General features: G+C 40.5%; 2 protein-coding genes across 2 annotated transcripts; one reads left to right on the top strand and one right to left on the bottom strand.

Moving 5' to 3' along the window:
• Positions 1 to 2810: 2810 nt before the first annotated feature.
• LOC143876077 (ARM repeat superfamily protein) lies at positions 2811 to 5130 on the top strand. The gene is made up of 2 exons (XM_077377694.1): positions 2811 to 4026; positions 4835 to 5130. Exons 1-2 carry the CDS (start codon positions 3046 to 3048, stop codon positions 4910 to 4912), a joined length of 1059 nt encoding a protein of 352 aa, XP_077233809.1. The 5' UTR covers positions 2811 to 3045; the 3' UTR covers positions 4913 to 5130.
• A 6309-nt stretch (positions 5131 to 11439) lies between these two features.
• LOC143875733 (beta-1,4-xylosidase) lies at positions 11440 to 13020 on the bottom strand. Its single transcript, XM_077377336.1, has one exon. The coding sequence runs from the start codon at positions 12755 to 12757 to the stop codon at positions 12410 to 12412; it is 348 nt and encodes a 115-aa protein (XP_077233451.1). The 5' UTR covers positions 12758 to 13020; the 3' UTR covers positions 11440 to 12409.
• Between the last annotated feature and the right edge of the window lie 737 nt (positions 13021 to 13757).

Below are 13757 nucleotides of genomic sequence, written 5' to 3'. Positions count from 1 at the left end.
ACCAAAATGGAGAAGTTTGTGTGGGGAATTAGGGGAATATCTCTTGTCTTATTATTCTTCTCTCTTTCTCTCTCTTCCTTTTCTCTCTCTTCCACCTACATTTTGATAATGACACCCTACATTTTCCACTATTTTTCTCATGCAACCAAACACCACTCACAAATCTCCCTCCAAATCTTCTCATAATCTTCCATGCTTGTCTTTTTATCTTTGACTTCTTTTTCTCCAAATCTTCCATGCTTGACTCGGCGGAATCGTAGGTGCCCGCATTCTTAGAGAATCATCATATATATGGCTAAATGGTTTACACTTGTTTGGCCGTGCGTCCACAAATAGTAGGTGTGCCAATATCAATAGTGAAGATGGTTTGATTGTGAGAGGATGAATCATGTAGTTTTCATGATGGTTTCAAACCAAATCATTTTCAAACGAAACTGAAGGCAAACGATAATCATATTTTTGAAAGAAAACGAAGGCCCTGTTAGTTTTGGAATTTGAGAACCGATTGTGAGTGCAAAACTGATTCTTGGACTCAAATTTAGGTTTAATATTGAGTACAATAATCAATTTTGAAATAACAATCGATTCTCAAAATCCGTGAAGGGATTAAGCACCACGAAATGACTTTATGCGAAAGTCCCTAGCAAATCCCAAATAAATAAGTGAGCACAACATATAAAAAGACAGTCATGGCCCAAGAAAGCGAGGGTCAACAAGATGAACGGTCTCGATTAGACGTGCATGTCCTCCGGTGGGACCTAAAAATTGATTCTAGTGAAGTGATTGAGAAGTGAGAACAAGCCAGATGGGTTGCGAAGATTTTTTTTTTTTTTTTTTTTGGGATAGGTTGGGTATTTTGGGATTAGGAGGATAGCTCTAAGAAAGTTAGATCTTGCCAAGTGGCATGATCTCTTGAGTGACGGAGATCTAACGGTTTCTAAATTTTCAATATTTTCCTACGGCCGTTATTTTCGGTCGCTCACATGGTTTGGTCACCAATCCAATATACAGATCCACCACGTGTAGGGTCAAGATGATTGGGATGGCACTTCCGCGAAATTCGCGAGCCACGAGTTGTTAATGGGAGTCAGCGTCCGCACTAGCGGATATAGCTGCGGAACTACGAGACAAATCCAACAATCTGCCACGTGTACGATCGAGCTTTCCCCTATTCTCTAAATATCTGTTATCGGGACGTTGATGCAGTGGAAAGTTCTTGAAAATCGAAAAAATCCGACAGATAATGATAAATTCGCACCCAATGAAGGATGATTCGCACCCCTTGCACACGAGAAAAAGCGTTTAAAGTCTGCCGCAATTCATGTCAAACGAAGTGTGAATTTATCCGGGGGTGCAAATTTATTATCTCCCATATTATTTTTGTAAATCTGGTTGATTTTTCCACACCCTACTTTTTATCTCTTCCACCGTCCCTCATGTCTCTCGCTGCCTTAGTTTTAAAATTGAGAAAAGTACGGAACGTGCCAATATTTAGTGAAAATACGGATTGGGGGCTCCTTTTAAAACAATAACAAAAAAAGGGCTAAACTTCAAAATCGGGTGGTCAAAAGACCCTGACACCCTTCTGACATAGACAGAGTCCTCATTTTTCATTACTGCCTCTTAAATTGGCCCGATTCACAAGGCTTCTTTTGGTTCATTTAAATGTGTATTTGAACTGAGAGAATCTTAGGTTCGTTTCTATTTTGGCCATTGAAAATAACTAGAGACTGATGGATCTTGACACGTGTAGGAAAACTTTTTGAAACCCCGACGTTATTATACTTGTTGGAACACTGACGTTATCTTTTCTCACTTATCTTTTAGCTTAGAATGGTAGACGTTATCTTTTCTCACTTATCTTTTCAACACGTGTCAGGCATCCATCCGTCTCTAGGTATTTCTGACGGTCAAGATAGAAATAATGGTTACAGAGAGGGAAATAATGGGTACGTCGGCGGAAATAATGTGTACGCCGATAGAAATAATGGTTACAGAGAGAGAAATAATGGGTACGCCGGGGAAAATAATGGGTAAGCGATGGAAATAATGGTTATAGAGAGGGCAATAATGAGTACGCCGGAGGAAATAATGGGTACGCTCGACGAAAATAATGGTTACAGAGAGGGGAATAGGAATAGTACGCCGATGGAAATAATGGTTATAGAGAGGGGAATAATGGGTACGCCAGCGCCGGCAGAAATAATGGGTACACCGATGGAAATAATAGTTACAGAGAGGGGAATATGAATAACGGGTAATCCAGCGAAAATAATGGGTACGCCGGCGGAAATAATGGTTACAGAGAGGGGTATTATTAGAAGACGCCACTGTTTCATATTGATGTCCACATGTCGTGGATCCGACCATCTGTTCATATTGACCACGGCCAAGATTTAAAGGAACCCAAAGACTCTGGGTTCACAGAAAGATTTCAATCCAAACCAAACCGACTATTTATAGAGCCGCTAGAATTCCAAAAAGTTTTTCAACACATGTTCAAATACCAGACGAACCAAAAGAACCTCGTGAAACACGCCATTAATAAAAAAGAAGACTGAATGACGTTTCTGTTGATGTCAGAAGGGTATCAGGGTATTTTTCTAACCCGATTTTGAAGATTAGCCTGTTTTTTGTTCTTATTTTAAAACGTGCCCCCAATCCGTATTTTCACTAAACATCAGGCCCTCATTCCGTACTTTTCTCTTTTAAAATTATGAAAAAAGACGACCATAGGTCTGGGTTTTCACAGGAAGAAAACGAAGCTTCTCCCCACGCGTATAAAGGAAAAGGAAAGCCGCCACGTGCTCAACCCATCTATTTCTGTACGGCCAAGCTTATCCGCACGTAGCCGTGCCCCAATACCATTTCAGGTACTTAATCTTCTCCGTTCTTGCAAATTCCTGAAATCTCCATCTCTCTCCTCCAGAGTTCCGGCCGGAAAAGTGGTAATTTCTAGTTCTCCGGCGTCTATTTTTTCCCGGAGAACTGACGATTTCTGATTTTCCAGCGGAGAGTTGTTGATGCGGTAGAGAAATTCCGGCCATGGAGATGGATGCTCCGGCGAGCTATAGCTACCTGAGACGCAACTTCAGAGATCTCAGCAACGAAAATTCATCAGCTTCAGCTTTTAGTGACTGTAACAGCGATAGATCCGGTGAGTTCTCGACCTCCTCGCAGAAACGGAGACTGCTAATCGCCTCTGCGACTGATAATTCCGATGATCTTATCCGTCAACTAGTCTCCGATCTCGAATCCTGCTCTATCGATGGTCAGCGTCAAGCCGCGTTAGAGATTCGTCTCCTAGCCAAAAACAAGCAAGAAAATCGAATCAAAATCGCTCAAGCCGGAGCCGTGAAACCTCTAATCTCTCTAATCTCATCCTCAGATCCTCAGCTTCAGGAATACGGAGTTACAGCGATCTTCAATCTCTCTCTCTGTGATGAAAACAAGGATCTAATTGTAGCCTATGGCGGGATAAAACCTCTGGTTAAAGCTCTAAAGATCGGAACAGCAACAGCAAAAGAGAACGCAGCGTGCGCGTTGCTTCGCCTCTCGCAGATCGATGAAAACAAGATCGCGATCGGACGGTCAGGAGCGATCCCGCTCCTAGTAATTTTGTTAGCTAGCGGAGGGTTTAGAGGTAAAAAAGATGCTTCTGGAGCTTTGTATTTGCTTTGTTCGGTGAAAGAGAACAAAATTAGAGCGATCGAGGCAGGGATTATGAAACCTCTTGTTGAATTAATGGCGGATTTCGAATCTGGTATGGTGGATAAGGCGACTGTTGTTTTGAGCATGCTTGTTTCAATACCTGTTGGGAAAACCGCTTTGGTAGACGAAGGCGGTATTCCGGTACTGGTTGAGATCGTTGAGGTTGGATCTCAACGGCAGAAAGAGATCGCTGTGGCGATGCTGTTACAGATCTGTGAGGAGAGCGTAACGTATCGGACTATGGTGGCGAGAGAAGGAGCGATACCGCCGTTGGTAGCGCTTTCACAGTCCGGCACGACTCGTGTAAAGGACAAGGCAAGTATCGGCCGTTTTTTACGTTTCGTATTCCTGGTTTCTCGTTAGTGATTCCCGGTTTTGCCTAACTACCTGGTTTTCCGTTGCTTTTTGGCGGTTTGGATGTCGTTATTTCTGTCAACGCCGTTAAATCTCACGGTCGTTGAAGTTTCTATTTTTGAACATCCCTCCATTTTGATCGCTACACCCTAATTCTTATTTTGAAATTTCTATGATTTCCCAAGCTGACAAAAAAGGTACCAAAAATCTCAATTCAGTTTTCAATTTCTACTATACAGAGAGGAGTTCTAATATAAAAAAACAGGGGGTGAGAATATCATTTTCATGACCGTTTTAATAGAGTTTTCAGAGTGGTTTTTTTAGGGAGTGATAAACTCGCACCCACGTGAATCATACTTTTGACGTTACAGGGGTGCGAATTTTCCTGTATGGGGTGCGAATTTATCATTGTCCTTTTTTTTATTTCCGAATTACTGAACCTTCATGATAAATTCGCACCCACTATAGGATGATTCGCACCACTGTAACGTGAATTATGCTTTTGACGTTAAAAGGTTGCGAATTTTCCAGCATGGGGTGCGAATTTATCATTGTCCTTTTTTTTATTTCCGAATTACTGAACCTTCATGATAAATTCGCACCCACTATAGGATGATTCGCACCACTTTAATGTGAATTATGCTTTTGACGTTACAGGGGTGCGAATTATCCTGCATGGGGGGCGAATTTATCATTGTCCTTTTTTTTATATCCGAATTACTGAAATTTTCGCTTTCGCCATGGGCGGCTTTTGTTTGATATTTTTCAGGCGGAAGCTTTGATCGAACTTCTACGGCAGCCGAGATCAGGCTACAATAGGGGAAGGGCGTCTGACGTGGCAGAGTAGGGCATGGGCCCCACATGAATGAAAGCACGTTTCTATACAGAGAAGGATAAACTGTATATATGCTGTAACAGGAGACTGTAAATTTTGTGCGTTTTGTGTGGTAACATTTTTACTAGAAAAATTTCCATGGAAATTGTTCTTCAAATTTTTTTTTTTTTTCTCTGTTTTCAAGGAAGTTGTTACTAGACCTAAATAATATTTTCCATGAATTATTTACACCTCATGCATAGCATAAGTGGGGCCCAACATTTACACCTCATGTTTTGATGGCGTAGGGCCACTATATCCAGCCATACCATGGGCTCCCCATTTTACACCTTAATTTTTTGTGGGATGAGGCTTAACATTTTACACCTCATGTTTTCATGGAGTGGGCCACCATTTTATAGGGTCCACTTTTCACACCTCATGTTTTAAAGGGTGGGCCTCACCGGCTCTGGCTAAACCCATCCATAGCGTGGGTCCCACCGTTTTACACATGTTTTCGTGGGGCGGAGATCATCATCTTACACCCGTGCATGGCATGGGCCAGGAATGCTAGTTAGGAAACGAAGTTGGAAATGGTAAATTCCTCCTCTTTTCTTCCCTGGGCCAGACCCTTGTAGTATAAAAAGAGAATCATAAATACAGTGGAAGAGACTGGTCCGGGGAAGAAAAAGGGGGCGAATTTATCACTTCCGAATGAATTTTATAAGGGATTTGCTAGGGTCCATCGCAGAAAGTCATTTCGCGGCTGGCCTGACTTTCTGCGGCTGGCCTATAGACGCTTCTGAGAGAGGGTAGATGTGATTCTTTTTTCGCTTCTTTGCATTTAATTGGCAGAAAGACAACTTGTGAGGCCCCGGGGGTCATTTAAAACCTTATAAATGCAGAGTTAGCACCTTTAACTATTAAATACCTATTAAATAGCTTACAAGAAAACGACATGTGCAATGCCTTAGGGGTTTAGAGAAGTTTTCCCTAAATTTGTAACCAAAATATTCTCCAAGATATTCATGAGAAGTTTTCCCTGCGCCAAGGGGTTTAAATCATCATAATAGCCGCTAAGGGCTCGGTATTCAAAGCTCTTCCTTGCTCTTGGGTTTAGGCCAACCGACTGGATATTCTTGAAAGGTGCACTCAGGCATGCAATTTTCCCCCTAGGGGCAAGGCATTTTGGCTTAGGAGTTTTGGGACACACCAACGGTAGACCTGATTGAATCCTCTTTTCTGGTCCCACCACACCTATTTCGAGGCAAGCCAAAGGCACTTCTTTGGGCGGCAAAACCTTCGATTGGTTAGATTTGAAATTAGAATTCCAAACAGGATCCAGAGGCTTTTCAAGAAAACACCCTCTGACTCGCTGGAGATTGATCCGCCGGCGAATTTATCACCTCCCAATGAATTTTATAAGGGATTTGCTAGGGACCATCATAGAAAGGCATTTCGGGGCTGGCTGGTGCACATGAGTGCAGCCACCTCAGATAAATTAAACGAATAAGACAAAATCTCCTAAAAAAATGAGCCTGTGTGGCCCTCTCTGCAATGGCCCCCTATCAAATCCCTCTTGTAGATATTTTTAGGGAAATGTTTATCTGAGAATAAAATATTTCCCACATCCAAACATGCCCTATGTTAAATACTTTTTGGATATTGAATAGGGTTTGTTGGCTTCCATCCTTTTTTATTTCTATTGGTTCGGAAATTGTTCCAACTGGATGGGGCTATTTGTATGAATGGTGGCCTACCGACGGTTGTGAGACAGGGTGGTAGATGTAAATTTTTTTTTTTTTTCCGCTTCTTTGTATTTAATTGGCAAGAAGACAACTTCTGCGGCCACGGGGGTTATTTAAAACCTTATAAATGCAGAGTTAAAACCTTTAACTACTAAATAGCTTACAAGAAAACGACATTTGCTATGCACTCATATTATTTGTGGGAAATAATTGTTATTTTATGGATAAATTATTATCTATACACGACACCTTCTTAGTTTTTATGATTAATAAACTCAATTTCCTAAGTTTTGATGAACCCTCCGAACCACTCACTAAAAAAATCATAAAATCTCTCTCTCTCTCTCTCTCTCTCTCTCTCTCTCTCGTGCAAATTCCTGAAATTTTTTTCATGACAAGTCACTGAATCCATAGTGGTGAGATTTATATGATCGACCAAAAACCAGTGTCTAGTTTCCCGATTTTTAGCCACTTCACCTGCCCTACCCCTATCTGACCACCACTTTGGAGTCACCGATTTATCATGAAAAATGTTTCATGGTGGCCAAACGTCCCACCATCCCATCTCCTCCATTTCTCTAAGACAAAAATCATAGAAAAGGACAAAATAGGATGTAACCGAGTTCTTACAAAAAGAGAAGAGGGTAAAAATCTCAGTTTTGTAAAAGAGGATAGAATTGCTGCGCTCGAGCACAGAAACAGGGTGGGGCCACATTTTGGGTGGGATCCAAAGCATTCATTTGATGGGCCCTTTCATGGGTACGGTGTCCACCAAAAATCAGCTCCATTGGATCACCTTAGGGTGTCCATTTGTGGGGCAAAAAATGGACAGATTTGTGGACAAACAGCATCTGTCCATTTTTGGCCCCACAAATGGACACCCATTAGTGATCTAATGTAGCTGATTTTCGGTAGGTCCCCCATCCATGATGGGGCCTTTCAAATGAATAGTTAGGATCACCCACCCCAAAAGGCTCCACCCCTCTATTTTTGTGCTCGAGCGCAGCAACCTTTTTCTCTTTGTAAAAATCCGGTTATCCACTTTTGTATCCAAACATCAGGTTTTGTAATTCCTGTCTCCTCCATGCATTCTACCTATGCCGTTCCTCTACATGCATCCAAACATACCCTTAAACATATAGCTTTCTTTATATCTATTAAACATCTTATAAATGTAAATTTTCCTACTGTTATTAAATATCTTATAGAGGTAAATATCGTCGTAACTATTAAATACCTTAAATTTAAAGTTTTGACCTTACCTCATACAATTTTGTTAAATATGCTCGAATTGTCGTGGTCATGTGAACAAAGCACAATATTAAGTTTGGGATTTTCGTGATCTAATCAGCAAAATTTGGATCCGACGGCTAAGATTCAGCATTTAAGTTTTCTTATAAACATTCGATGAACACAATCTTATGTCTCCACATGCGATCAGAGAAAAAGATAACATGTCTCCTACCAAATTGTAGAACAGTTTTTTTTTTGAGCAAGATCTCTCCAGTGACGACTAAATAAATAATTTCCATTTATTTACTTTTTAAATTATGGGATATTTTATAGCAAAATTTTAAATGACGAGATATGATGATCAGTGATCACCTTTAGAGGTGTAAACGAGCCGAGCTTGGCCAGGCTCGGCTCGGCTCGGCTCGGCTCGGCTCGTTAAGCTCAAAAGCTCGGCTCGGCCAGGCTCGCGAGCCTTACCGAGCTTTTTTTCACACCCCTCATCTTCCCTGGACAGCCCTATATAGTGTAATTTCACTACTTTTTTTACACTATGGGGGTGGTCCAAGTAACAAATGGGGTTCCTAAAATGAAGTGACATATTTTGCCTCCCCCTTTTTCTCCCTAGACAACCCTTTTAGTGTATATATTAATATATAATATATATATTTAAATATATTAAATTCTTAACGAGCCTTAACGAGCCGAGCTGAGCCGAGCCGAGCCTGGCCTAAATAGGGCTCGGCTCGTTAAGCTTAACGAGCTTGGAGAGCCGGCTCGGCTCGGCTCGGCTCGTTAAGGATTCGAGCCGAGCTCGAGCGAGCTTCCGAGCCCGAGCCAAAATTGACACCCTTAATCACCTTAATATAAAAGGAAACAAGGTGTTTTCAAATTATCAGCCCCACTTTTTTAAAATTTCACTCTCAAGAGGTTTGTAAGTTTAGACTAAGAAACTGTTCTCCAAAACCTCCCTCTATCACATGTAATACTAAAAGGTTTCATTTTAGAGGGGCCCACTATTGGATCGTTTCATCTGCTGGGACCCATGGGCCAGAACTTGCTGGTCACACACACACGCACTAATTTTATCAACTTACCTTATTTAGAGTTGCTGTGCTCGAGCACAGAAACAGGGTGGGGCCACATTTTGGATGGGATCCAAAGCATTCATTTGATGGGCCCTTTCATGGGTAGGGTGTCCACAAAAAATTAGCTCCATTGGATCACCTTAGGGTGTCCATTTGTGGGGCAAAAAATGGACAGATTTGCGGACAAACAATATCTGTCCATTGTTGGCCCCACAAATGGACAATGGAGCTGATTTTCGGTAGGCCCCCCATCCATGATGGGGCCTTCCAAATGAATGGTTAGGATCACCCCCAATGGCCCCACCCCCTGTTTCTGTGCTCGAGCGCAGCTAAGCCTAGCTGTGCTCGAGCGCGCAACCCTTTTCTCTATTTATAAAATCCGCTCCTCATTTATTCTCAAAATGCCCTCACTAATTTTATCAACTTACCCTAAGATCTCTCTCTCTCTCTCTCTCTCTCTCTCTCTCTCTCTCTCTCTCTCTCTCTCTCTCTCTCAATGCCCCGATGCATTCACTAATTTTATCAACTTACCCTAAAATCTCTCTCTCTCTCTCTCTCCCAACTTATTCTCAAAATACCCCTAAGGAGTCACTAATTAATTTTAAAATCGCCGCTCCCTCCTCATTTATTCTCAAAATGTCCCTACACATAAACTACATTTATCAACTTACACTATTTATAAAAATCCACCCCTCCCCTACTCTCTCTCTGTATTATATGAATCACAATCTTTTGTGGAAAATTTTCTAGCTATTTTGAAGTCCTTCATTTAAAGTGAAATCTAAGTGCATGTTTTTTATGATCTAATGTCTATGTTTGAGATTAATTGAAGTCCCCAAGAGATTACTTTCGAATCTCATGTTCTAGACGAATCTGCCTTCAATAAATCATAGTTTAATTAGGGTGCGAAAAACAATATAAGATCCAAATAAATAGATGTGCCTTCAATAAATTGATAACATGGATCAATTGGTCAAATCATATCTGCCATCATAAAGCTAGCTATCTTCCACTAACAACAGCTGTGAGAATAACATGAATAGTGATGGGTTTGACTAGTCTGCTGAAAGTGTAATCGAAATCCAATTTCGATTAAACTTCTTCTTGGCAACCAATCTGGCTTCAATTGTAGCATCTTGTGTTTTGAGTATTAAGATTCATCTGCATTCAATGATAGTTTTATCATGAGTGGGGGAGAACCATGACCATATGTTTTTGTAGACACCTCATTTTGCTCTCACCCTGTGTGCTTAGAATCGAAGAAGAAATTCAGTGATGAACGCGTATTTAATAAACTTCATGTTACATTGCCTCTCTCTCTCTCTCTCTATTGGCAAATCCACTAGAGTGAAAGCTCCCAATATTGAATTGAAGGCGAGGTCTTAACCCATGTTAATCCAGGAAGAATTAGTTACCATCCAACTGGAAATGCATTTCATCCAAATATTTTCATCGACACACTATTACAAGTTGATTTAAGTAGGATATATTTAGTAGCCTCCATCTCATTCATTTTAAATTAGTAGTTATATTCGTGTTGTGAATAGATAGAAATTGATGAGAATTAATTAAAAGAGATTGAAAATCATATAAGAAGCTGGTCCTTTGAATTGGGGAGAGTTTTTGCCTTAACACCTTCCAACTCCTTAAACAGATCGCGTACCCATCTTCTAAGGGGCGACAATCAATTGCATATATTGTTCATTCAAACAAACAATGTGTGCAATTTAAATCTAAGAAAGCTTGAATCGGGGATCATCCCGCCCAGATCGCCCCCTAGTAGTTGTAACTTTTAAAGCACCGATGATCCCTTAAAATGGAGTCATTCGAAATATATATGAAGGCGAATCAACTAAGAAAGCCCAAACTTACCCCTTTTCAATCCACAAGAATGTACCAGCATAGAGCTAGAACTAAGCACCGAATCCTACTATAGGATAAACTAAGTGATGAAAAAACAACGATGGGAGTTCCAAGGTTGAAAATCCTAGCAGAAATTTTTTATTTTTTCCTGGTGGAGAATTGATCAAGGCTACTGATATTGGCACTACTAGGTTTTGATAATTGCACTAACTTATCTTGTCTTTTAGTATTCAAGCAGATGTCAAAGGTTATTAGGCAGCTTCCTAAATAGCTGTCAGTGGTCAATTAAAAAGGAAAATACAAGCTGAGTTTTTGTAATTATTTAAACATGGTAGTGCCAATATCAGTAGCCTTGATCAATTGTCAAACTTAGGAATGTCCCACAGGATTGATATGTATACTTTCAATGAAAGGATTTTTCTTTGTCTGGATACAACTATGTATGGCTGGATTTTTCTATGTCCAAATAGACTATTATCTGTTGGAACGAAAATATCTCTATTCCGAGGAACTTCTTCTGTGGCTATCATTTGGACAACCTCTCAGTGATCCTCAATTTTCCTGTAAGAACCAAAAACCAGGTGCTGAAGCAGGAGGTTGGAAAGCAGACTTATGGTTCATTTGCTGGCTATTAGGAGAGAGAGGGGGGGGGGGGGGGGTTGTTTGGTGTTGTAAAATGGAGAGAGATGGGTTTCATTGATTTTGTTATGGGGATTATTGAAATTTTAGTGTTGTAAAATAAGGATGTTGTAAAATAACGCCCCAACAAGAGGGGAGGGAGGAAGGAAAGTACTGAGTTCAATAGAATGGATTTTAGAGTGAGGGTAAATTTATAATTAAAAGTCAATTACAAAAAACAATGGTTATTGCTGTGGTGGAAATCCAGACTGCGTCTCAGAAGAAGTCCCATTTTGCGCTCGGCTCCTGCAGATGACCGTATGCTAAAAGAAAACGTCAGCAAGAGAGGATCGGAGAGGGGGCACCCTCCTATGCTTAAGTCAAACGAGGCAACAAGAGACAACAATAGTATGAACTGAGCTTTGCGAGGGAGGAGAAATGAGACTGAAATGTAAGATGCGTACCTCGAAGTTTGGTCCATTTTTTAACATAGAAGTCCATGACAGTAATGAGAACCTGCCCCTTTAATTTATGATTGGACGAGCTCACGTGAATCTCGGTTTTCAAGTTTCTCCTCCGTTAGCTAGGTTGGTTTTTAGGGTTTCTAGTTAGAAGGGTTGGGAAACGGCCTTTTTACCCTTTGCCTGAACCTCCGTGCGCCAAATAAGTGTTGGGCTCCCATTAGATGTCGGATTTTACCCCCAACAGTCAGTTTTAGGAACTTTTGGCAATTAATCTATAAAGCACTAACTTTTTAGATATTGTATATTTGTATTGACTAATTAGAAGATATTTTGTAGATCAAGGACTTCTTGGCAAATCCATTGATTCAAAGGCGTGTGAGACCCATCTTTTGCTTTAGCATTTGATTAGGAAGACCAAAATATTTATTCCATTTCCATCAAAAATATGTTATAACAACAAAAGAACAGAAAAAAAAAATCACATTTATACATCTTGATTTTTATCTTCTTTGTTCTCGTTTACTTCCTCCTGTTGTCATTCTTCTGTTGCAAGTCCTTCGTCATCTTTGATGCAGAAGAGCGGACAATCAAATCTTGTTCAAAGCTTCGTGATGCTATGAAACTGGAACCGGATCTCCTTTCCCGGAATTCAGAGGATCTCCAATCCTGGAATTCAGATACAGGGGGAGGCTGGAACTCGGAATTCGTTCGGCGATGGGACGAGCCTTCGAAGGAGTCGATGCCCACATTCTCAGTTAACAGGACGCGGTGGTTGCTTCGGGCCGAACCCTCCGAAAGGCAGCGATACTTGCTATGTGATGCGTTTCTCTTGAGGACGTGGAGAACAAATGGAATCAGACCTTCCATCTCTCTCTGTCTGTTGTTTTTTTTTAACAAATGGATGATTGTAGGTTGCTTATTCCTGATTTTGGAGGACAAGGAATGGCTTCTAGTTATAAGGAGAGGAAAGGGAGAGATAAGAATAAGCAGAAGAAGCAAACTAGAAGCAAGAAATTCAAACTTCTAGATATCAGCTGGCATAAGGTTGACCAAAATGCCTGTGAAAATTAGTGTTCTATTTTCATTTGAGAACCTCTACGTAGAAAGTCACTCAGATCAATGGTCAAAAGGCATGTGACAAAATCTGTTCATTAGATTGATCAGGTTGTAGTTATTCGCTACACTAGAGGAGGCCATCCCAAGTAAAAAAAGGGTGACTTCCTTTCAGTTTATCTTTTCAAATCTTATCATTATTCTATTTCTATGCTTAATCTCCTTTTAAGTGTTATACATAAACACTCATTAGGGATTGATTGTAATGAAAACCAAGGTTAGCGCAAATCAAATCTTTCACAATAATTCCCACCATAAAGGACTACGAAAAATCAACGGTATATAAAGAAGAAAGTGGTTGTTACACTCTTCATCAAAAAGTTAGTAGTGTCAATATCTTTTTTCGTTTTATATATTTTGGATAACACCTAATTTACAAAGTCAAGACCGTTAATATATTGAAATGGTGGGCAAGAATCCACCCAAAAAAGTCCACGGGAAGGAACAAATGGCGGCTAACATTGTACTATTTTGGTTCAAAATAGTAAATATGTGCTGCCTTTTTTGGGATGTAACGCAGGGGCATATAGCGGACGCAGGTGGTTGAATTGAGGTGGCAAAAACAAGCAGCAGATCGATAGCTTGTTGTAGAGATAGCAGCAGGTGTCTCTCTTTCTCCAGGGAACAAATTTCGCGGCAAAGGCAACAACGGAAAGGCAACAAATTTTAATTCATAAAAGTTTGGATGGCCTTTTATAGACTTTCCTTGGCCCAAATCCTAGCTATTGTAGGATTCCTTAAAAAGGAAAAACGT

The sequence above is a fragment of the Tasmannia lanceolata genome, unplaced genomic scaffold (genome assembly GCF_043159265.1).
Source record: "Tasmannia lanceolata isolate RefF3 unplaced genomic scaffold, GAP_Taslan_0.1 ptg000004l, whole genome shotgun sequence".
NCBI classification, from domain to species: domain Eukaryota; kingdom Viridiplantae; phylum Streptophyta; class Magnoliopsida; order Canellales; family Winteraceae; genus Tasmannia; species Tasmannia lanceolata.
This window is presented reverse-complemented; position numbering and strand designations above follow the sequence as displayed.

Coding starts and splice junctions, on each gene's coding strand:
- LOC143875733 (XM_077377336.1), bottom strand. CDS start 12,757: ATGGAAGGTCTGATTCCATTTGTTCTCCACGTCCTCAAGAGAAACGCA.
- LOC143876077 (XM_077377694.1), top strand. CDS start 3,046: ATGGAGATGGATGCTCCGGCGAGCTATAGCTACCTGAGACGCAACTTC. Junction 4,027..4,834: donor CGACTCGTGTAAAGGACAAG/GCAAGTATCGGC, acceptor GATATTTTTCAG/GCGGAAGCTTTGATCGAACT.